This window comes from Falco cherrug, chromosome 12 (genome assembly GCF_023634085.1).
Source record: "Falco cherrug isolate bFalChe1 chromosome 12, bFalChe1.pri, whole genome shotgun sequence".
NCBI lineage: Eukaryota > Metazoa > Chordata > Aves > Falconiformes > Falconidae > Falco > Falco cherrug.
In genome coordinates this window covers 9368497-9393668 of record NC_073708.1, presented here as the reverse complement: position 1 = coordinate 9393668, position 25172 = coordinate 9368497, and the positions used below count along the sequence as shown (strand labels likewise).

Genomic DNA, 25172 nt, shown 5'->3' with positions numbered 1-25172 from the left:
CGCTCTCTCTGGGTTCTAAAAGAATGGCTTTATATTTTCAAGGCAAGGCTGTCTTCGCTCACGCTGTACACACCGAAGTATTTCCAGTTGACATGATGGATGTAGTGAAAAGTACTTTTTGTGCTGGCTAAGGTAGAAGGTAAAATTGTAGCACTCAACATGATAGAGCAGTGAAGTAGCTTTTGAAGTAAGTTGTGTTGAAATGCCTTGGTTTTGTATGCATTGTGAAATTGTTAAAGATATCGTGAAATACAGGAAGACAGCGCTTTGTGCACAGAAATGCTAATTTTACTGTGAGAACTATAGCCTTCAATTTCCCTCGTGATTTCTTTTTTAAAGAGTAGTGGTTGTTACTTTTAATGCTCATTTTAATATAGAATATGGTTACATTTACCTTTTCTTTGCTTTAGTTGCATTTAAATGTATTTTATTCAACCTATTTTAGTCTCAAGCTGCAAAAGTACAAAAGAGTCTTTTTGCTTTTGTTTTCTTAGCTTCTTTCACTTCTAAATTACTATATACAAAATACATATTCAGCTGTCTGTGTTGCTCTATTCACTGTGTGTCTCTGTTAAAGAATTCTAAGGTCTAGTAGTAGTTTAATGACCTGCTAAACAGCCGTTCAAGGCAGGAGTAATTTGTCAAAAACCAGGAGAAAATTAATCATTACTTTGCTAAAGCCTCTCTGCGTGGCTGTGTTTGGCCTAGCAAGCTAAACAGGAATCACTGTTTCAGATCCTTACTGTGACCCCGAAAGCCGTCACCCTCTTGCTCCCCTCTGTGCAGTTGTGCTGGGAGGTGGTTTTGGCCAAGTGCTAGTTAAGCTTTTACTATGTGGGTTACAAAATCAACTGGCTGCTCGGTTCTCACTAGGGACACAGCTACTCGAAGAGATTACAAAATTGTGTTTGAAAGCATGGGCACAAAAGAAATAATCCTCTGAGTATTTGCTTCACTGGCTTGGTGGGTGTGAAAAGAATGAAAATTCAAGGTAGTAAGATGAGAGTACTGATACGGTAAGGCTGAAATATGGTAAGGCTCACTTTTCCCTTCCTCCATTTCCCTGGAGTAGCGCAGGTAGTAAGAGAAATCCAGATCATTCCAGGTCCTTTTGCAGTGTCCCTTGAATGCCGTGTAAGTGCACTATGCTAACTGTAGCTAACCTTTGTTGTGAAAACAAGCTGCTGTAGTGTTAGACAGAAGCAGATGAAGTTTGGAGTTGAAGCCTTGTGGATGTTGCTGTTAAACGGGATAAAAATCATCAGACAGGTGCAAATCAGTGTGGTTTTGACCGCTGTGTGTGGGAATGTCGTGCAAAATCCGTGTTAATATTTCTGTCGCTTAGTAACCCTGACCTCAGGGGTTATCTGAAAGGGCCTCAGAGTGGAATTTTGTTCATTTCCTGAGAGCTGTGCAGAAGCAGCACCATCCAAGTGCCCCTTTTTGAAGAATCGAGTCAACAGAAGCAGCTGTACCCCTATTGTCAGAAATATTGGTGGTTTTCCTGGGCAACTGAGTTTAGTTTAAATGTATTCTCTGTAGGGATTGCAGGTGTGAAATGCTCCTGTAGTACCTCTTAGTGCATGGGACCTGTTTATGTTGCTCCAGGGTTATTGGGAAATAACACTTGAAGCCCTGGATAGCAGTAACTGGAGTCTGTTCCAAGTTGTCTGATTGCTGGGGTGAATTTGGGCTGGTTGCAGAGAGCTTAGCGGAACTGGTGTGTTAACTCTTCGGTTTCTGAGCCCCCTTCTGTAGTCACCAGAATATAAGCTTTGATGGTGGTTTGGACCACGTTTCCCTGGTGCCCCTTGATGAATTTGTATTGAAAATTTAATACCTCTTGACGTAAACTACCTTAAAAAAGAAAAAAAAAAAAAAAAGGGCATCTGCCCTGTGGCAGCTGGTATACAAGAGGGCAGTTTAGATGTTATTCCTCCCTCTAGGTGCCTTTAACCTAAGATTGGTTAAATGCTTTCCCAAAGGCAGTAAAATTGTTGAAATAGGGTCCGGAGAGGCACGGAAGTGTGTGTGTTTGGGGGCCAGGAGACAGAACTGGAAGGTGGGAAGAGCTTGTGACCTCTGGGCACATGGGTAAGTTTAGGGTAGGACCCAGATCTTGCGGTTTCAAGGGCTTTATCCACTAGTTTGGTGCTATTCAAGTGGCAGGCTGTGAGCTAGGTGGACTGGCTAAACTTTTGTGGTTCTAGAGTGCCCTCTGCTCCTGCAGGGTTTCCGTAGTTCTCACCCTTCTTTAGACACAGGCCCAGTGTGCTGCTTCAGGTTCCCGTGAAGAGATGAGCACTTGCCAGAGCTGAGGCTGATGTGAAGCCTGTTCTGATGGAAACAACACTAGAGCTTCCAGCAGACTTGGATAAAAATTGACCAGCCCTGAACTGTATCACACCTAATAGCTTTTAAAAACCATAACACTGAAAATATAGAGTTTGAGCTACAGTGTATCTCCTTAGAAACACCAAATTCTTTGTGGAAAGTCTAACATCTCTGATATTTTCGCTTACTCCCAAACACAATCCTGACTGAAATCAGAGTGCAACAACAGTAATGATGTTACAGCAAATTCTGCATTGCTAGAAATGCACAGCAGGTGAGATTGAGGGACAGATGCCCCTATTTCAGTGCCAAGTGTCCCTAGAGGTGATAGAAAAGAAGGAAGGGATTTGAGGCAAAATATTCTGAAAAAAGAAGGCTTAGAAGTAGTTGCCTCTTACTTCAAAGAATTTCAGTCTAGAATTTTGATCAGAAAGTAGTAATTGGTGACACTTAACCCAAAATATGCAAGTGCTGACATGAATGTCTTTGTAGCTTGCTGAAATTACTGCATGCTTTGTTTTGAAAATCTACCTAAAAGAAATTCTGTAAACATTGAGTTGCCTGATGCACACATCTGTGATTCTTCTTTCAGTCTGGCTGTTTTGATGCTTCCAGAGATTAAACTAAACTATGTGATAGTGTCTATTGTTTTTGTTCCAATCATATAAAATTTTCTACTTAAAGATTTTCTTTCCCCATAATATGCTAATGAAGCTTTGACTTGACATGTATGGCTACTGATTTGACTGTTCTTTTCGCTTCTTTCAGCATTGCAGTGTATGGATGATTCCAAGCCATGTGTTAACGAGGGAAAGTGCATTCCATATCAGAATGGTACAGGATATTGCAAGTAAGTTGGTTTCATTTCTCATCAATTTAATTACCAATCTTCTGTCATTCAGGTTCCTAGCCAGAAAGGAAATGTGAGTTGTTAAGATTTTCTTATCGGGTGCATTCAGCATGACAGTTTTAGCACAGTTGGTGTTTCTTGATAATGCGTTTGTTATGTGCTAGCTTTTTGTAACGTAAGAAATATGGATTTCTTCTTAGAATTTTTGGGTTTGGATCTTGTCAGCTTGATTTCTTTGCATTAGGTTAGGAAAGATTGCCAAAGCGATCGTAGAGGTCAACCCAGTACCTTGCTTCCAGACTCACAAGTTAGGTTGGAACTTGCTCTCCATCTAATAGCTCACTTTGTAGAGCTTCAGCCCTAATTTGAATATTTTCATGAGGTTTTTCAAAACTAATGTGCTCTCTGAAGTGTGCCAGTTCCCTTCTGCATGCTGAAGAGCAACTAATATGTGGAAGTTGCAAAAACAAACTTAACAAAAACCACCCAAACAAACATCCACATTTGTCTTTATTGTGTAACTGATTTTGGTAAATGTTGACACCCATGTTCAATGGTGCCTTCACTTTGCTGCTGCATGGAAAGCTGATCAGCAGGAGCTTTGGCAGAGTGTCTGGAGAATGATATCACATCTATTTAAATGCAATTCACCTTTCAAACTGCAGTATTTAGAGTTTTTTTAGATTAAGTGATATTTTACAGAAAGAGAAATCCTCCTTGTTCAGCAGGCTTAATTTACTACATCTGCAGTAAACGGATTATTTTCTAAACCTTGATTACTTCATCAGTGTAAGTTGTCCCATTTTCTAGCATGCTAAATCCCTCTTTTCTTAATGCTTACGTTCTTCAAATATTAGTGAGTTTTGTCTTGTGATTTAGCTTGGCTAACACGCAGCTCCACTGTTCACCCTTTTCTGCACAGCCGTCTTCGCTTGCCACAACCTTTAGTTCTTTCTATCAATGTGGTACCTAAAACTGATACTTAAATTGCACCTGTGGCATACAAAGGGGAAATCATAATCTAATTTGAGGTTCTTCTCAGTTTCAAATCAATACCTGATGTGCAGAAGGGCCATGAAGACAAATAATGTAACTTGTTATTCCCTGTTGTTTTTTTCAAACTCCTTCCTAGTCTTTTACTTTCCATAGCTTTATATTGGTGTCCACACAAATGAGCTGCCCTTCTGAAAAGAAAGCTGGAACTTACCTGCTTTTCACCTATATTTTAGAACAAGCAATTTTGTGATGTTAGGAGGTAATAAGACTGATGTTGGTGCTGCTTGTACCTTCCTAAGGACATTTTCTCCAGCTTGCATGTTCCTCTTAACCACGTCTTAGACTTCTAATATTTTTCTTCTGTTACAAAATTGTTCAGTTACTTCATCTGATTGAACTTCCGTTCAGTATTTGTAGTGCAGTCCAGATCTTAACACATTTCCCTTATCAGAGTGGCAGCTTTGACCACTTTTTTTTTTTTAGTAGTGCAGAGAGTTATTTATAATTAATGTTGCCTTCTTCCTTTTTGTGCAGTCTTCTTGCAGGTCTTAAGCCAACCCCTCCTTCAGGTACCAGCTCAGTCCCTTAGCAGGTGCCAGAGTAATTGGAAAGGCTAACAGAAGCCTCCATACAGAGATTAGTACATGTCTGTTCCCTAGTTCTGGCTCAAGAACTCCTTTTTGCAGAAAGTAAGGAAAAAATAGCAAAAAAAACCCCTCAGTTGTGGAGACTCTACCTTTAGCAGGCTGATTCTTAGCATCCTGTTTTGGTTTTAAGTGTTGGTTGGGGTTTTTTTTTTTCTTTTTCTTTCCTGCACTATGAGGAACTCTGAACAGGGGGAACTTTATATCTGGTGTAGTAACCTAGATGCCTGTCTGAATTTTTGATGGCTGTAGGAGTAGAAATATTCTCTTCAGGAAACTGAGCTTATTACTAAAGCAGGTGGCTTGGCTTCTGGCTCTGCAGGATCACTCACTGATTAGCTGAATCTCCACCCCTTCCACTTTTTTCAAGTTATCTGCAGTACTTCCTCTGCTGGGCAATAAGTTATTATAACAGGCACTCTTCCTCTTTCTGCAGCTCCTCTCAGCCAAGTTGTTTGTTCTAGTGTGTGGCCAGTCTGTCTAGTTAATCTTGCTGTCGGTAAGAAACAAGTGAACCACTGAGGGAGAACCTGCATCAGAGGTGATCAGATGCGATGAGTAAGACATGAGTAACGTAAGCACTGATAAGCAAAACATCTAGTCTAGGTACTTGGCAAAGCAGAAAGTGACAGCTTGGTGCTGAAACAGCTTTCTGTGTCAGAAAATCTTGTAGAATGTACTGCATTAAAAGTGAAAGCTAGTTTTCTGCTAAGAAATCTTTATTATGGTGCATCTGGCTTCTGTTATGGGAACAGCGATTGTGACCCTTGTAAGGAAATCTGAGTTGAATCTTTATCAGATTGTTCTTGCGAGCGCCCTTTAAGTAGCTCCGTTCCCCTGGTGACGCTGCTGGCCCGTGGCTGTCATTTTGTGGCACTGCTTGATAGAATTCCTGACCACCTTTGACCTTGATTTTATATTTAGAAAATTACACATTCCTGTGTTTGCATCTTTCAAGGTCAGAATTTTTGTTTGAGTGATCTTTCTATATCCATTTGGTGACTAGCGTGGTGAGGGGCACAGACCTTGTTCTGAGGAGTATGGCTGTATCTGCAGCAGTGGTACCAAGGGGCCTGTCCTTCCAAGCTTTTTGACAAAAGGCAGTTTCAGTTTGGGGTTTGGCTCTGTGTTGTTGCACCGTGGTGGTATTTTGTTGTTGTGGGGTCCCCCCATCAAAGCACCTCCAGGCAGCCTATTTGCACATTGAGGTGTTAAGCATGAAGGAGCCTTCTTGCATGCTGTCGTACCTGGCAGAGAAGCAGTTTAAGCGACTGTTCGTTGCTTAATGCTAATTGCGAACATCCCAGGAAAACCCTTTCTCATCTGCCTGCTGCTGGGTGGCTGGGAAAGCAGCAGTAGGAAGAGTCTGAGGGATAATACTGCTAAGTTACAGTATTTCTGCAGTTGCAGGCAGGATGAGAAGGTGTCGGTACAGGGAGCTGTTTCAAGGACAAGCAGAGCAGAGATTTTGGCAGCGCTGCCCACTGTTTTCTCAGCATGAGAGTCTGCTCGGCTGCAGGTGGATGCAGGACTGGGCAGTCCCTCTGCGCTGGGAATGGGGCAGGGCCCTGAGCAGGGACTATCGTAGCTGGGTTCCCCATGGTTGGCAGCTGTGGCCTCTCCCACCTTCCCTCCCCTGTGCCCCAGTGACGGGGAGCAGAAGCAAGACTGTGCCAGGGAGAGAAGCAGAAGTGAGAAGGAAGAAAGTTGGGCTTGGGGTGCGCCAGGGTTTAGGGAGGAAACTGAGCCTTGCTACTTCTCATGCTTCATAGGCTTTTAAGGTTGGAGTTTTGGCCTTGGGACTGCTGCATATTGTATGTCCAGAAGCGTTGTCAGCACCTCTGTATGAACCAAAGTACTGCTTTAACGCTAATGTCTTTTGTCCGGTCCTGGTGGTTAAAAAAAACCAACAACAACCAACCCAAAAGTGCAGGAGCAACTGTGGCCCTTTTGCTGTGCTTAGTCAGATGGGGAGACGGCTGAAGTAGGCTGATGCCTAAAGGACAGTCTCCTTCAGCACATCCTTTCATGTCTGAAGTTGTCAGGGTTTGTGTAGCTTTGTGTGCTTCTGCGCCTCTTCAGTGAGCAGTGTTTTTTCTCGCCGTGTGCAGAAGTTTGTTCATGCTTTTTCATTGTGTGGTGCAGTTTTTACTTTTCTGCAGAGTGGCAACAGGAGGACCTCAAAGCATGCTTAAACTCCAAGCAGCGATGGCACAGCAGTAAGGGGCTTCTGTCCCAAATCTGACCCCCAGTAACTCCAACAATCTTGCCAGCCTTTCCAGCTGGACTTCTGGGGAAGGCAAGATCCTGGACTACAGAGCTGCTTCTGAGACTGCAGCAGATTATCTTCTTAGGTTGTCTTGAGAAACTAATCACTCCTAGACCAGTGAATGGGGAATACCCATAGGAGACTTCGTAGCAGGATGAGGTCTGAGAGTTTTCCAGAAGAGGCTAAATGCAGAAGTAGGAAAGTTGTCCCTTTCTGAGAATGGGCTGCCCTTTGCTGTTTCCTTCTGTCTCCTTCCAGAAGTTAGAGACCCTTGAGACCAGAGTAGAGGAAAAAGGGGAGAGTACACACACTTTTAGCTTCAGATCTGGGAACAGAGTAGTGATTTGAGTCACTTGGTCAAATTTTTCTATTGTGATTTACCTGTGCAGATCAAAAGCTGTTCAGAGCTCTGATGGTCAGAAAAAGCTGAACTAAACCTTGCCCGTTCAGACTTCAGTTGCTGTTACTCCTTGGCGTACTGTGGAGCGGTACACTGCAGAAGCGCTTTCCGTGGACGAGAAACAATAGCTGTATACTGCTTTAAATGCAGAACAGAGAGGCCGTCCCATCCCATCGTTTGCTTTCAAAGTATGACGCATAAATGGGAGCCTTGAGACATGGGAAGGAGCATTTGTAAAGCTAACCAGAGAATCCTGTTCTCCCTCCTGAGAGGAGGTGTAGGTGTGGGAGTCAGAACCCGGGAGCCAGGGGGAAGTCTGGTTAAAATCTGCAGCAAAATAGCTGAGACCCTTCTCATGTTAGTCATCAGACTGCATCCCCCCTGTTGAAGCATCTTCCAATCAAAGAGAGGGGAGTGTTGGGTTGAGGGGGGCAGAAGCAAGACTACTATGAAATTCTTCCCTTCGTGTTTTAAATTAAAACCATCTGCTTCCTTCTGTGCATCTCCAGATGATATCACTGGGCCTGAATAGGAAACTCCCATGAAAATCAAACATCTGGAAGACTGGTTAAAACAGTCTATAAGGTGCATTTGAAGAAACTGTCCTGTGAATGTGCCCAAGCAAATATAGTACGGCAGATGAGGAGTTTTTTCCACCAGACTAGACATATTCCAGAAGTCTTTTGAAAGCAAGAAAGAGCTAAGTAACTTCAATCTAGTTTTGTGGCAGAAGAACCAAAAACGCAGCTTTTGTGAGTCTTCCACTTTCACTTCGTAGCATTGGGTTGTTGTTAGAGTGAATGCAGCTCTGCGGATTTGTGGATACTTCAAATTTGGATAAATACCTTCGTTTTGTTTTTACATCTCTTGTTTAGCTCCATGAGAGCCTGAGCTAAAGCAAATGCAGGCTGGAGCTGAAAAGGAGGAGGGAAAAAAAAAAATAATGGGCTGAGCTCTAAAGTATTTGTGCTGGAAAGTAGCCCAGAGAGAGTAAAGGAGAAGCTTTAATTAGAAGCAGCTGCATAGCTGATGCAGCCCACAGGACATTTTCCCATTTCAAACTCTCTAGTTTTCAGAAATCATGATTTGAATAAAGTTGTATGTGAAATTTGTTCTTAAAAGATTAAATTCCTGTTGAAGTAGGTTGAGAGACCTCTTGTGCTTCCAGAAAGCACCAGAACAAACTTTGTCTTCCTGTTTCTGTTTCTGAGTGTTAGATGGAAAACTGAGGAGAAACAGTGGCTTTTATTTGGAAAAGATTTGGTTTGCTGTTCTGAGCATGTCATTTGGAGCTGACACAAGCTGCTACAATTTTAAGCTGTTCTGTAGACAAGTGGCTTGCTTTTTTTTTTTTTTCCTCCTAAAGAGAACTTGAAAGAGTAGGTTGGGATGAGAGTGGAGCAGGGGTGGTGGGAAGCTGGAGTTTCTGTGGAGGATAATCATACCCTTTAAAGAAATCTGGACTTAGACCGTGCTTTTTCACTGTTTGCCTCTATTTTTAGAGAAACGTTGTGGTGCCCAACATGAATCGGGGCAAATATTTGCATTTTGTCTACACCAACATTTAGAACTAAATTGCTAGTATTTGTGCCTAGAAATGTTGATGACAGGAGACATGGTTGAAAAATCTAGACTGTAGGTTTTTTGTTCTTTAACATTAAAAAAGGATTGCACTGAATTGCTGGAGGGAAAAAATTGCATAACTGTGTGACCAAGCTTTTCTCTGGAGGAGAACAAAATGGTGGGTATAAGGGCTATGTATACCTCATCTACCATCTTCCCACAGGCAGGCCTGTTCCCTCTGGCATATTCTGTAAGGCTTTGTCCTTCCAAATATAAGGAGCTGAAGTTAAAAGAGCTTTTGCCGTTCCCTGCTGGAGTGCTCCCTTGTGTTTTTCTGATTAGCCTCAGAAGATAGCAGAACAAGCCTGGTCTTGGAGCGCTCTTCAACTTTGCACCAGAAAACTTGTGTACAAAATGCTGGACCAGTTGTGGGTGATGGTTGTGTTGTCTTAGAGCACAGATCTTTGCTTTCCTTTTAAATCATAACCAGCAGTGCTCCTAATCGGTGCCTAGGCTCCCTGTCACCTAGGGGTAACAGTTAAATGCCCCTTCCAGTATCCCCGAGTGTTGGGTGAGTGGGAGAGAAGCCATATTTTAGTGGTTTCTTTTGCTTGTGGACAAAACATGAGATGTTCCTCGACTTTCTTGTTTGTTTTATAGGCTTTCAATGCAAAAACACCTTAGGACTTACCTTTTAAAGGTGTTTGGGTTTATTTTGTATTTGTTGGAGTGGTGGATGGTGTTGGAGGACCTCTTCTTTGCCGGATGAGGTGCCCTGGATGGGGTTCTGCGAAGTTCTGGTTTGTTGCTCGTTCTTTCCCAATCAAGAGAATTACAAGTGCACGGCCCGTGCCTGCTGCTGTTAGTCTGAGGAGCGTGGTGTACTGCTGACACAGCTGAGCTGCCCAAAACCCCCATCAACGGTGGTGGTGAAACTAGAAGAAACCCCTATAATGAAATATTGCAAGCTTTTGGGACTGAAGTTCAATTTGACTGTACACATTCATCAGCCGCATATAGATGTCCAGAAACATGATTTAAGCGTAGTTATCCAGACGGTCTCGGAGCAGAGCTAGCCAGTGCACCGTGTGCAGGCTTGAATGCCGTGGGAGTCGAGCAGTGCTCTGGCTTCTGGCACAGCTGTCTTTGCTGGGTGCCAGATTTCTCTGTGATCGAGCTCCTGCAGAGCTGTGCTATAGCCCGCTGGCGTTTGGACTGATTTCTAACCTGTATCAAGGGGGGGGTGGGGGGGGTGGGGAATTTGGGACGTTAAAGGAAGCCTATAGAACTACAGTGGCTTTGGCCCGGGATGCCCCACGTCTGCCTCTCGTGTGACGTGGCAGCAGCTCACGCTGCCTGACAGCCTTTGGCTGTTACACCAAGGATGGCACAAGAGGCAGAGGATATTCTGCGAATGGTATTGTCTCAGGATTTGCTTTCTGTAACTTTATTAATCCTGCCTTGCCCTGCAAAAACTTCTTTCATGTCTGTTCCTGGGTACGAAGTTGAAAGTATTAAGGTATGGTGAAAGGAGCCTAATTTGGGTGTGGGGAATGGTAAATTACGATTATGCACATCTATTATATGACTTCTCTGCTTTAGACATATGGCTAAAGCTAGTTAATAAATTTTAACATGAGAAAAAACAGTTGTGGTCATCTAGTAATGACCCCTTGCGTAACTCGGATAATAACCTCTCTGAATAGCTCTGTTTGAACTAGCGTGCATACTCTTCCTGAAACAGCCAATCCTGGTGTTCTTTTAAACAAGCAGGAGTGATGGAGAAATTCCACTACAGCCTTAAATGTGTTGTTCCAGTTGTTTCTCTCCGCTGCTGAAAGACTGTATATAAGTTCATGTCTGAAGATAAAAGATGTTACGTTATTTCTAATTAAATTTATCTAGCTTGAACTTTTAACTGCTCAGTTCTGTTATCTCTGTACCTTCTAGATGGGAAATTATTGTTAAATCTGAGTTTCTTTGTGGGTATTTGGAGATTTTGATTAACTACCTTCTTCTCTTTTTCCCTTCGATAAACAGACTGAGCCACCTGAGCTTTTCATTGTGTCAAGAGTGTTCTATTAATCATTATGGTTGGCTTCTTTGAACTCATTTCAGCTTTTCCTTCTTAAAGAGCAGACACCAAAACTGACACAGTGGTCTGCTAGTGGTGGTGCCATGCAAGTACCAGGTGTAGCGTAAACTCATTTACTACTACTTGATATTTGCTGTTTGTACAGCTAAAGCATTCCTGGCCAAACTGCCGCACTAACAATTCACGTTCAGCTGACCGCTAGGAACCCCTGGAGCAAGTCTGGCTTTCCCAGCTCAGCCTCCTGTTGTGGGGAGGGTGCTGTGTATGTTTTGTTGCTAGATGTAGGACTTTGCAGTGCTAAGTGCACTTTGTGTGCTGATTGCCTTGTTAAGCATTTCGGCTTACTACCCTCTATTGAGAACTTTTCTCTCTTGCCTATGTGTTTGACCAGCATTGATGTTCTCAGGTTTATTCTTAGGATCATTTTAGGCTGGAAAAGACCTTTAAGATTGCCAGGTGTTGAGTAGCATAGGAACAGAGGCAGATCCCTGTAGTATTCTGTTTAAAACAGCTTCATGCCCATTCTTTTATTTTTAAACTGGATTTTTTTAATCTACTGTACACTTCTATGTGCATAAGTAAAAGGCAGTCTCTTTACTGTTACATTCTTTACGGAAGCTGACTAGAGACCGTGTGTTTCTTGCAGCTGGAATCTCCTCCCTTTTGGATTTGTGTAATTCATTGATTTAATAATCGTACCTATCCTGTTCTGGAACAAAGTGTATCTAATGTTCGCCTCTGAATTTTTTACAGTGAAATACATGTTCTCCCAGGCTGTGTATGTCTTGGGTTACTTATCAGTTAAAGCATGCAGCTGTGTACTATAGAAAAAACTGCAAGTGGACAGTCCTGTTCTGTATGTTGGGTGTTATTTTTATCCAGCATGTACTCTTGCAACTTTCTGCTACCTGAAAGAAGCAAATGGAACTGTGGGTGACACAAAGAGGGGGCTTACAGGCTTGCTTGTCTGGGTCCTGTATCACTAGAAGTTAAGTGGAAAATTTGTAGTACAAAGGCCAGTTAAAAGATGGATTACAGCTGACAAGTGTAGTCAGACTGTATTGACATAAGTTTAGGTTAGAGAGAAATAACTGCAATTATTCTGCAATCACAGATCTTTGTATAAAATATTACCCTGGTTGTAGATAGTGTATGTGTACTCATTTTTCTGTGGGAGATGGAGGAACAATGACCTTGTCGTTAGGGTGCTAGCCAGGGGCGTGGGAGACCTGACTTCAGTGCTTGTGTTGCTAGTTGAGTGCAGGCTTTAGCATGTCACAGTCCCAGATGCACTTATCAACATGAGGATAACAGTATATTCCTGTCTCACGGGAGTGTTGCGGAGAAAGATCTGCTATGGATTTTCAGGCCCTCAGACGCTGCATGTGTCCAAAGTTTATAAATCTTTTGGGAGATGGATAGTACCTGGTGTTAATACCTATTTCTGAAAACTGCTTGGTTTTCTTCTACAAAAGGATGCTTATTAGAATGGGAGTAGGTGCAAGGAATTAATTGTTACTCAGCAGTTCTTTAACACTTAAGCTTTTACTGAAGTTTCAAAGGGAAGTGCAAGAGTAAGGTCCTGCATTTGATGTAATGCTCATTGTATGCAGTATTTATTTATTTTGTAATGAACGATTTCACAATTTGAACTTAAGTTTTCAGTGGTCTCATTTGGGACAGTCCCAGAGGAGGGCCTTGTTACATCCATGACGTTAGCATTTAGGTCTGTTAATGTTACCATGGATTTCAGCAAGTTCCAAGACTTTCAGTGGTCATGGGGTTTCATTCCTGGTATCTTCCCAGGACAGCAAGACTTCAGTGAATGTGCCACAATTAATTCCTTCTCTGTTGCAGGTGTCGAGAAGGCTTTCTTGGAGACTACTGTCAGTACAGAAACCCCTGTGAAAGCAATACCTGTAAGAACGGGGGAACTTGTGAAACTACGTCTCTGATAGGAAAGGCTACCTGCAGGTGTGCTCCAGGGTTCACGGGAGAGGATTGCCAGTACTCCGAATCGCACCTCTGCTACGTGTCCCAGCCCTGCCTGAACGGAGGGACTTGTCATCCCCACAGCCAGGAAACGTACGAGTGTGTCTGCCCTCCAGGTTACACAGGTAGGGTTCTGTGTTTGTACCTCCAGACTCCCTCTTTTGGGAATTACTTAATCCTGGAATGTTCCAGGACAGTCACAATGTGCTCTCAAATTTACTAGCTCCAGCACAGGAAATGAGAAGAAGTCTAAATGACTTCATGACCAAAAAAAGGAAAGGGGGGTAGGGAATCAGGCTCTCTACCCTTTACACATAAGCAGAAAGATATTTAGCTCTTGTGGGGGTGCCCACGTGGGAAAACTGAGTGCAGAAGCTGGTCTGGAGCGACTGGTAGACTTTGAATTCAGCGTCTGCCTTTTAGAAAAAAATGAAGTAAATTTGGCCACCAGAATCTTTCAATGGGAAAACTATAATTGGGTGCCTGAGGGGGAGCATGAAAACTCACTCCTTTAATTCTTGAAAGGGATGTAGAAGAAGAGCGACTGTCAGCGTGTAGTATGATTTCAGGTCATAGGCTATTTTTATAAGCTACAACATTCCATATCTTGCTACTACCCTGTAAATAAAATGACTTTGTAACCACAAATTGATTTTAGTTTTAAATATAATATTGTAAAATGCAGATACAAATTTTCCTGTAATAATTTTAAGATTTAGTACACGAATAATTTTGAGGAAGTGTGAAGGAAATACTCTTTTTTTCCATAGAAATAACTTACTATTAACGGAGTGCTCTGTCTTAATCCTACAGGAAAGGATTGCCAGTGGATTGATGCCTGTACCTCTCAACCTTGTGCCAATGGAAGTACATGTACTGTATCTGGAAATAAGTTCTCCTGTGTCTGTCTCCCTGGCTACACTGGCCAGAGGTGTGAGATAGATGTGAATGAATGTGCCACACCAGGCCTTTGTCAGCATGGTGGGACCTGTGTCAATTTGCCTGGTTCATACCGATGTCAGTGCAAGCCGGGCTATACAGGGCATCGCTGTGAGAGCGTATATGTGCCGTGTTCCCCATCACCCTGTATGAATGGAGGAACTTGTCATCAAACAAGTGACTTCACCTTTGAGTGCAACTGTCTGCCAGGTAAATGATGTTGCTTTTTGAAGTGCTTCGTTTTCTAGTCTTGTCACTGCATTCCTGTCTGTTGTTCTAAAAACTTCTCTTGGAGTTTCTGTGTGATACTTGTGTAATGTAAGGTTAGAGGTAGAAATCTCAGCAAGGCAGGAAGCTCTGCTAGGACATTAGTTTCTGAGTGTCAGGATTTCATAATATGGAAGGAAGAAAAGGGAAGAAGGCTAGAAATGACAGATTTCTGCAGAACCCAATTAGAGGCAGAGAATCTAAGAACTGTGACGTAGATTCAAGGAGATTAGGGTGGTGTCTCCTAATGCTGATTTGGAATGTGAACTTCCATGAACATAAACCGCTACAAATATGTAGGTTTGTGCTGGTAAAGGCCACAGTTAACTTCAGTGCTTGGATGAAGATGAATGCGTGTCTTTCTCCTTGCCACTCTTCTCAGTCCCTAAAACATACTACATTCTATTCCCTTCCTTTTTATCCTCTGGTTCCTCCAAATTTTAAGAGAGTTCGTTTCCAACTCGCCACACCCTTTTTGTCTTGTAATACCTCCAGCTAAATTATGCTTGCTTATGTTCTGATGCTCTTAGCTGCCCTGAGTTCATCCACAGCAGGGGTGATGTGCGTATTGAGGGATCACAGGCCGTGTTGGTTTTGTGTGTCAAGCTGGGCTCCCATCACCAGGGCACACATCTACAAATGACCATATGCCACCTGGTTGGGACCCTGGTTGTCTCATCCTGTCCCGCTCCTCCCCATCCACTTGTCAGACTGGCCACAGAGTAGTATAGTCATCTTGGCATATCAGGGTTTTTTGGAGGCTTGGTATTTTTTTACTGAGTAATTCAACTCCATGGGAAACTGATTGTTTGGAAATGCTTTTGACTAGACTTCCTACTTAAGTGTATTGCAGTTTGGCACATGAACACTTGGTGTGTGGTAATCTAGAAAAGTAAACTCTCTTCCCTTAAGTGTTTCTCTGTTGTTATTTGTGTGAAAGATGTAGCTGCCATATACTGTTTAGGATGAATGTACAGTGACTGCATTCTCATGGGGAACATCTGGAGTCACAGGTATGTACAGAAAGAGCATGTAGAACTGAACTTGTGAAAAGTGCTGTCTTTTTGAAGACCTTTGTCTTGAAGCATGGCTCAGATGACCTTAAATGTACATTGCCAACGTTGTCTAGTGCCTGCAGAACAACTTTTTGGGTGTCTGAGCAAGCATGTGACTTTGAAGAATTTGGGAAAGCTGATTTTAAAATAGAAGGATGTATAACTTTTATTTTTGTGTGAAAGCAACAATTTCTAACATTGCTTGAAGAAACAGTGCTTTGAAAGGGTCTTTGGAAATGCTGTATCTTAACTAACAGTTGCTCTCAGGGAATTTATTGCTTTTCTACTTTGCATTTTTTGAAATGAAATTGTAAACTAAGTACCTATGAATTAACAGGTTTGATCAGGAGCTCAAAATTTTCTTGGTCAGATCTGTCCAGTCCCTTCAAGCAGTTCAAGATCTCACACAGAAGCAGTGTGGTGGGGGGGAGAGGAAGATGAAATTTGAAGGACTTGATCCTGTAAAGCTGATAAGACAGTTTGCTTTTGTGATTCTCTTACAGGAGTACGAGACTGGGTAGTAGCACATTTTCCCTTAGACAAGCATGTGGGCTGGCTAAACTATGGTCAGGAAATGAAAATGAGGTTACTGTAGTAACAGTTATACACCTACACTGCTCACACAAGTTTTGGATTATTAGCTGCTTTTTTGGACTTGTTACACAACACATATAGTGGGGATGAGTTAACGCGGCTTTCAGAGCCTTCACTTCTCTATTTCCTGTATTTGTTTAAGTTGGCCGTGTTGTTTTGCTAGCTTGATTTTTAAAACTAGTCATTTGAAAAACAGTAAAAAGAAAAAAAAAAAAAAAGGGAGAGGTTGGAGGGGTCAGAATGCTTACATCAAACTGTTTGATAAAGGCAAGGCGCCCAGCCTTTCCTTACCCCTTAGTGGAGCATGGAGAGTGAAACTTCCGAAGTGTTAGAAAAGGTTCTGTCTGAGAAGGAGAGGTCAATAGAAAGAGAAGAGAAACGGAGGCCTGTCATGCTCAGGGAAGATGTGAACAAGGCCTGCTCGTCTGGAAGAGAATGCCAAGATCATGGACTAGAAATTCCTCTTTAAGACTCCCTCTCTGAACTGGAGCAATGCCGATGATACTGTGACTATAAATGGAATTGCTCTAGCCCTTCCTTCTGGACTGCCTTAAGATGATACCGTCGCTCAGTGGTATGGCCATAGAGACAGGAGGCAGTTACATCTTGAACTGCTGGAATGGTTTTTTTATATGATTTTGCATCTTGTGACATGTGAAAGTGCTTTGAAGTAACTGACTGTACCCAAGCAGCAATTTAGACATAATTAGGTTACTCCTGGATTGGCCCTAAAATGGATTCTTGTTTCCTGTAGATGTTTTCTTCTTGGCTTTTGAGTGAATTTCTGGTTTTGTAAATACAGATACATGAGAATGAGAGCTTGAAAATGTGGAAGAAACCTACAACCTGGAGTTATGTGTCATGGCAGCTTTTTCTACAGTAGCACAAGTACAGTTTGTGTGCCATGTAGTCAAGCTGCTGTTTCAGATTCTCAGGTTCCCATTTCACTCATGGATTTACACAACGAAATCTTGCATTAGGTAATTGGTTAAGTCACATGTGTTTGAAGTTGCCAGCATTTGGTGACAAGTGTAGGTGAAGAGTTATATATACTGTCAATATTGTATCTGTATGAAAGGGACAGAAAATAAGAAGTTAAATCTAGTGTAATCATTTTTCCTGTGGGCTTTTGTTGGTTTAGGTGTAAACAAGATTGTAGACAAGTGAGCATGTTAGGTCAATCATAACAGAGTCATAGTAAAAATACTTCTGTGGAAGCGACTTAACCTGGAGCATTCACAACTGCTTTAAATATAAGAATGAGCTCGTAGTCATAAATATTTGACAAAAAAGGAGTTCATTTGGCAACTAACCTTTCATGGAATGTTAAACAAGTCAATAGAGGAAGTTCTTAGCTGGGAAAGTGATTATTCATTGTTATCCATCAAAATAATTACCCATTAACTAAGATAAGGACCCTAGGGAATTCCAAGGGCTTGTTCAGGAAACAATCTGTCAGGCTGGAGCAAGCTGTTTATGAGAGCTGGAACACTTCCTGGGAAGAGGAAGTAACTTCATGCCAGTTTGTAGCAGTGTCACTGCACCGTACGGTGAGCATCATGAATAGGGTCTCACAGGCACGCTGAACGTCCCGTGGTGGTGAAGACCCTGGGATTTAGAGATGAGCCGCATCCTGTGGGGTGCAAGATTCTGCATGGTGGCAGTCTTGGGGTGCCAGATGATGTCTGTGCCTCTCTGTTCCAGGTGAGCTGGCTCTCTTATTTGGAGTAGCCCATCTCACGTTTGCTTTGAGAAGCTGAGGTATCGGAGTTGTGTGCAGGCAGCTGCTGTTGGGCACCTGATATGCAGAACGCTAACCTGTTTTAAAAAGATGCAGGTCAGTTTAGCGCTCTGTATGGAGATCTCTAATTTCTTGTTAGCAGGCCCTAAATCTCAGTAACTTGACATTTTTGTTCAGGTATAGATTCCTGTCCCTATAACTAATTGGTCCTGCAGAAAGTCTGAGGTGTAATTTATAGGTTGAAATAAGGCTAAGGATTAAGATTTGGAGGCAATTGGATACAGTGCTCTGGAATGGGGTGGAGATTTCAGATGACATAGGAGTAAAGCTATCTGCTTGTATCTGTGTACGAGAGGAGGAATAACATGCTGTTAGCAGTGGGAACACTTTTCCCCTTGAGGTTCTCATTCCTTAGCTTGACGTGCTTGGAGATAGATACGGAGCAAAAGTCAGAATATGTGTTGCAAACTGTTCTCTTGGAGGAAGAAAAGAAAGGACAACATGTGAGTCCCAGCACAGGAGGGAACAGGAAGCAGTGTCAGGTGTCCAAGTACATCAAAACAGTGAAAACTGTGTCTTTCTGGAAGAGTCAGGTTATAGAACTGCAAAATCAGATCCTGGGACCCAGCTTAAGAAAAGCTCAGGTCACTCAGAGTGACTTCATGCTCATCGTGCTCAAACTTAGGTGCATTGGCCCAGACAACCATGACTCTGAAGGGCTGATTTTAAGAAGGAAAGCTGAACTTCAGCAGGACAGTTTCACTTACAGATGAAGCAGATGGCAATGTTGCAGTGTAAGTTGGACTTGAAGAAGACACAGAAATCATGCTTTTTTTACAGCTTTTAGATGTTCTGAAACTAGGCCAAAGTTGTTTTTCAGAGTAAGACAAATTTAAAGGGAATTTGGGAGTTGGGAAGTTACCAAAAAGGGAATCTTATGTTTTCTTCAGCTGTGCACTCAAAATAGTGTTGCCTTCACCATTTCAACCATTCCTGATTCCCGTTCCCTTGGAGATGTATTTTGACTGAGCACACTTGGCTGCGTGTTGTTTCTCTTGAACCTTCTACTATATCACTTTTTTTTTGTAAGCTGTTTTTGTTTCTATTCTACTGTTGCTAGTGGTATCCTCCAACTTTTAGTATGGGATTAATGGTTTTATGCATTTGCATGACATGCTTGAGGACCAGCTCTTAGATGGTAGTATAGCTGGTTAAAATGTGAAAATGTACAATGGCTTGGTGTAAGGTTTTAGTATTGGGGTGATTTTCGTGCTTTATTATTACCCAAAATCATTGGGCTGCTTTAAATTTGTGTATGGTACAGTGAGATTGTTTTAGATAAATACCTGCTGTCAGGAATTTGTTTACAAGAAAGTCGGGTAGGTCTTCGTATTGTCTGAGCTGAATGGATAAGAACTTAAAACCTCTTGCATTTGTGGTTCTGGATATATTTCCACGCTGATCACGTTGCTGGCATGAGTGCAGTCTGTGGTCAGCGGGATGATTCTCCTCCAGCTACAAAGCAAGCTGATAGGACACCCGTGTGTTTTACAGCTGAGTCCTTGGTCATGCATGGTAGCTTTACGCAGATTTAAACATGGTGATCTGATACTAACTGTATTCCTTGGTAGTTGTTCCTCAGCAGCTTTTGCCAGGAAGGCACTGCTCTGATGAATAGGATTCAGACTAACAGTGTTATATTTCCTTTTCTTTTTAACCTTCCATGCTGCCATGAAATTTGCAGGATATTGGGTGAAGGTGGGAAGGACTTTGAAGGGAGAGGGTAATATTGCAGTTTTGGGGGTTTTTTGGTTGCTTTATTTTTGTTTTTTTAATGTTCAGTCTGTTCTTCCTTGCTGATGGGCACTAATGCACTTGATGCAGCTTGGCAGCAATAGTCGTTTTTGCTTCCAACTCTTACCTGTAGTATTGGAGCAGTTCAAGAGGTGGGAATGCGTACAAATCATCTCAAGTCTCTTGAGAGTAGTGGCAGTCTGGAGAAGCTGTGTCAGAGCTTTACAGTCTGTCTCATCTGCCACACAGCGTGATCAGTGTTGGACCAGATGTTGCTTAGAAGGGTCTGTGTGACTTAACACAGATGTTATGGAAGCGTCTGGAACAGGGCATCAAAAGTAGAGGGGTTAAAGCATAATTTTGGATGAGAGGACTGTGTCATGTTAATATTACATTCCAAAGCAGTGAAGAGGCAGAGCTGACGTTTCAAATTAATGTGTGTGTTCTGGAATCATTTACTTCATTCACATTAGCATGCATCCACTTGCGCTTTGATAAATAGCGCTCTCATCCAGCAGAAATGGCAGGTTTGTTTAATGAGGCATGAAGTAAATCAGCATGTGAAATCGAGGGGAAGATGGATTATTGACGACTCCCTTCCCTAATGTCCCCGCTCTTCCTTATTTGAAAGGAAAGGGAGATCTAGCAAGGGTGTTTTGCCAGTCTGGTCACGTTCATGAGGAGCTTTGATTTTCACTGCGGAAGGGTGTCTGTTTTTTTCTGCTTTTCAGTCAGGGCTTAGTGTGTGAGCATTGCTTGGATGGTGGCTGATTTGTTGATTGACTGACGTTTGAGGGCCAAGTCAGGAATTTGGAAGCTCATTTTCAAAGCACAGATGATCTTTCTCTGACATAGCCAAGGCATATGAGCTATGCTGAGGTACTCATGAAGTGAATGCCAGGCACTTTTGCCGTGGGAAAAACTTGTCCTGACTGATGCTCCAACTGCTACTTGGTGGGCAGTGACGAGCTTACCTCATGGTATATACTAAATATCTTGGTCTTAACTTTGTTTGCTTTGAATGACAGTGCTTGTTAGTCACTTAAAAAATACCCTTGTCGCTGTGGTTGTGGAAACCTATTTGTCCATAGACCCATGGCAGGAGTGTTTTAACTGTGTAATCTGACCTGCGTGCTATCAGCAAAGGTATTCAACAAAGTCTCTGGTCAGCATGCTACATTGAGGTTCATCAGGATTAGGTTAACAGGACAAATTTTTAAGAAAAAAAGGAGAAGGGAAGCTGTGTGAAGGGTGAGTTCTCTTCAAAAGAGGCTGGAAGTCCGTTTCAGTCTGCTGTGTTTCTGCTTTGTCCAGGTTTCGAGGGAAGCGTCTGTGGGCACAACGTTGACGACTGCCCAAATCACAACTGTCAAAACGGGGGAATATGTGTGGATGGTGTGAACACATACAATTGCCGCTGCCCACCACAATGGACAGGTACGTAGTACGGAAAACAAATGCAAGGCTTCTGCCTCTGCCCCAACGTATGACCGGAATTGTGTGTAGCTGAATGCAGCTAACATCTGTGCCTCGTTCTGCAGTCTGGGGGGCAGATGTCGGTGGAACACTTGAAAGAAGATTGTTTGCATCAAAACCACCGCAATGGAGGGCGGTTTTCCATTGCACCAGATTGTTACAGGCTTATGTGCACCTGGGTTTGGCAGACAGGTCCCATGATTCTTGAGCTGCAGTGCAGTGTGACTATCAGAGCTGCATTTCTGCTTGTATGGATTACTTTGTAAAAGGAGATGTGTTTTTTCAAAAGTACAAAACGTTGCTTTGCTACTACAGGTGTGTGCATATAGTGGTGCTTTCCTGGTACATTTGGGACCATTTTTAACCTGGGATAATGATCCTCATGTAGATAATAGTAATGCTGATGACGAACAAATCTGAAAGGAAACATAGGTGGGAGAAAGGGAGGGAAGAGGAGAAGTGTATGTATGGGAAGCTTACGTTTTTGCTACTATTATTTTCCTGCTGTGACTGATTTTTATCTGGAGTTCTCTGACCAGTAAAGCTACTTTTGCTTCATAAATGCGTCTGCTTTACTCTGAGTCTGTAGGAGGGAAAGGTGTGAATTTCAAGAAAGTGTTATACATGATGTAAGGAAGCAGCTCACAGGAAATTCAGTGTCATATTTAGTCACAAAATGTCTCTGTACCTCAAAAATAAACAAATACCTCCGGTTTTGGGGTAGGTTTTTTTGAGTCATACTAGACATTCTTAGCTGGCACACTTTTTCAGTTGAGCATAGTTTTGCCCTTCTTTCAAAATCATAGGTAAAAAACCAGCCCTAAAACTGGAAAACTTGAGGTATGGACTCAACTTGCATTTTTCCTTTCATAAAGTAAATTGGGATACTTGTTTTGGAACTATGCTTGAACTAACTCCTCAGGTTCTGAAGAACCTGTCACACATTTTTCTCTGTATCTAGAAAATACTGTGTTTGAAACCAGAACATCTATAGTGATTGGTAGCTCAGACAAGTGCACTGTGAGGAGCTTGACTACTTAGAGACCAGAGGTTTCATGTTCTAGGTTTTTTCCTCAGAGAGCATCGTTCTCATGATAAACTGGTTGTCATTAACTGTAAATGAGGCTGCCAGTTTATCCTCATTAACTTTAAAAAATTCTGTATTCTTAAATGAAGTTAAAACCACATAAAAGTGAAATGCACCACTGCTTGCAGAGGTTTTTGAAACTAGGTGTAAATAGGAGAAAATGAGTCCTTCCCTTAATGAGCAAGTACCCTTGCTTCTATACTGCTTCTCTGTCTAGATGTCCTTAAAGCCTGCAGAAAGTGAAACCTGCAAAGGAAAATACAAAAGGGAGCTTCCATATGGAGCCAACAACCCTTCAGTGACCCTTAAAATCTTGCTCCATGCCACAGAAATTATAAACGTTGTTATGGCTTCTAGCATTTGTCAGTCGTAAATTAATCTTGGGCCTATTCTTGAAGCACAGAGGGTATGATGGATCATGAATGTGTACAGTGACGGTATATAATCTACAAGGGATAATTCTGCTTTGTAGGGGCATCGTAACCTTAGCTTGGCTTTCAGGATTTGGGTGGATAGCTGCTGTCAACTAGGGATTGACTTTTGCAACTCAAGAACACCTGGAAGACACCTAGGTGGTAACAGGCTGTGATTCTGTTTGGTTTTGTGGTAGATTTTCTTTCTGATTAACTACTGAAGTTCTTTGCAATGCAGCTGTGGTGGTTCCCTCTCTAAACCTCTTACTGGCTCTGACTGGCTAGCATTTGGAAAAATTGTTAGACCCATTTTGTGGCTCAGTCTTGTGGCAGCTTTCTTCTGTGTGGACAGTTTGTCCAGGAAACCCTTGTGTGCATGAAGGATGCTTCCCTTCAGTGAAACCCTGGAAAGAGAGAGGAACTCCCCAAGCCTTATGTTCCCATGGCTTTCTAAAACAATTTAATGGAGTGGGCTTTCTGAGAATTTCCTTTGTTTATGGTGAAGTTAGGGTTATCAGCCCATCAGTGGTTTTAGCTGATGGCTTTTCAAGGCCGTTGACTTTCTGGTTTTCAAGAACAGGGTCAGTTTGGAACTAGCACTGGTCTCACCATTTAGGAAACAGCAGCTTGGCTGTTTGGGCAGTGAGTATTAGAGCCTTTGGGGAACTGAACTGTGTCTGAACAGTGTCAGTTCTGGTGTGCAAACTAAAACATGTGTAACTTTGGAAGTAGCTATGCATGTTTGTATTGGCATATGTTTGACACGCGTAGGGCAGTAGCTCTGTGCATCCACAAGATGCCTTAGCGATAGCCATTCCTCTGCGGCGCAACTGCTGATCGCTGGAGGCTTATGATGGCAATGGAGGGCTGTGTCTGGTGTCTTCTCTGTGTTGCTTTGCTTGAAAGCCTGTGCAGTGACATGCTCTTGGCCAGCTGGCCTTTAAGAATTCATTTATTGCATTTGTAATACTCCTTTTGCCCGATAAATGTGTGTAGGTGATGTCCTGTGATGCCCCAAAATCCTGTCCAGCTCCACAGTGAATGCAGCCATGTGGACAAACTTCTTGTGAGTTACCTGAATGCCTCTTGTTCTAATGTGGTGCTGCAGATCATCCCAGCAGCGACTCTTTTCTGCATCTTCAATTAGAGACCAAGAAGGTGCAGGATGACTGTGCGTGTCCAGCTTGGAGACATGAGGGGTGATACCGAGGCGGGGCACAAAATAGGGAAGGTAGATGGAGCACTGCTAAAATAGTTTGAAGAGAGAGAGGACTTTTATCAAGACTAAACGGCAGCTGATGCAGACAGGAGTAAAATGCAATAAAATTTGAGTTACTCAGCAATAAGGAAATGTTGTTGTATAAGTGCAGGTCCATCCTTTGCACAAACATGGTTTATAACATTGTAAATCATCTCTAAGGTAAGTGGAGAGAGCTGAGCAACCAAATCTTTTAGTCTGTCCTGAAAAAGTCTTATAGCCCAACAGTGTCAAACTGTGAGAGTGAACACTTGAGGAAATGAAAAGCTTCCAGTGAGACCTTGCAGCTAGAGGACATTGTGTGCTGCCTCAAAAAAACCAAGCACAAATACGCATGTTTGTAAGTAAACGTCAGCCAAAAGTGAAAGAACGTTAAATTTTCTAAAAATACTTAACAGTGTAGATGCGCTGTCTTCATAACAGTTCTGCATTCTTTTCCTTCAAATACTTACTTGTCAACTCTTGGAGAAGTTTAAATTGGTCTGTTTGCAGTTTTTTAGTCTTTATTTAACCTTTGTGCTGTGGATGATGATCTAGCCTGTTTGTTAATATAGTTTGTGCTTCATGGCAGAGAGAAACCAGTCCAATTCCTTGCTAGAAAAATCAAGAAGCTGTACTGCATCCAGTGAGGAATAGTTTTGTGTAAAGTAATATTGAAGCATCCTTTACTGAAACAGAATCTGTCCCAATTCCTTTTGGTAACCATCTGCTGCTTGTAATTCCCTGACAGGTGGTAGGCTGGACTACATAACTATGCATTTTTTTAAAAAATATTTTTTCTGCTTGCTGCTAAAATACAGCTTTTGAGACATTGTTTTTGTCTAATTTCCTGTTCCTCAAACAGAGCTCACTGCTCCTCCTTCATTGAAGTGTGTGCCTTCTCTTTCTCGTTTTGCTGTTTTGTCCGGAAAGATAAAATCTTGCCTTTCAGAGACAATGACAAGAAATTCCTGCTGTCAGTAATGTTTTTGTCACCTTCAAAGTTCTCGTATTTCATATGCTTACAGTGATTGTCAACCTCATAAGGCTGTAACTGGCAAGAGAATCTTGGATAGGTATTGGTGAAACTGCCTCAGATCTTTCCTGTTGCTGAATGTGAACTGATTTTTGTTGTTTGTTTGTTTAAGGATGACTTTATCTTGTCCCAGGCTAAATCCTTTCTCAGAACCAGCGTTTGCTGGTTCCTTTCAAGGCACAATGTTGCAGATGTGTAACGAAGCTTATCTTTTCTTGGAAATAAATCGAGATGCTTTTGTGAAAGACTGAAGTCTGTTTCTCTGTGTGTCAGGCCAGAGAATTTGGTGTGTTTTATGCATGATTTGGGCCAAAATTAGCCAGCAATCCTGGCTAATGCCTGTGCCATATGAAGATGCTTTATGCTGTTCCGCAGCAGTTAGACCAGCCT

At 42.3% G+C, this 25172-nt stretch overlaps 1 protein-coding gene across 1 annotated transcript in view; it reads left to right on the top strand.

Annotated features, from left to right (window-relative positions):
- NOTCH2 (notch receptor 2) overlaps positions 1-25172 on the top strand; it is an 88154-nt gene that overhangs the window by 7029 nt on the left and 55953 nt on the right. Inside the window, exons 2-5 of the mRNA XM_055724553.1 lie at positions 3103-3184; positions 13009-13268; positions 13957-14292; positions 20848-20970. Of these exons, the coding sequence (XP_055580528.1) occupies positions 3103-3184; positions 13009-13268; positions 13957-14292; positions 20848-20970 (801 nt within the window). The remainder of the gene's footprint in view (positions 1-3102; positions 3185-13008; positions 13269-13956; positions 14293-20847; positions 20971-25172) is intronic.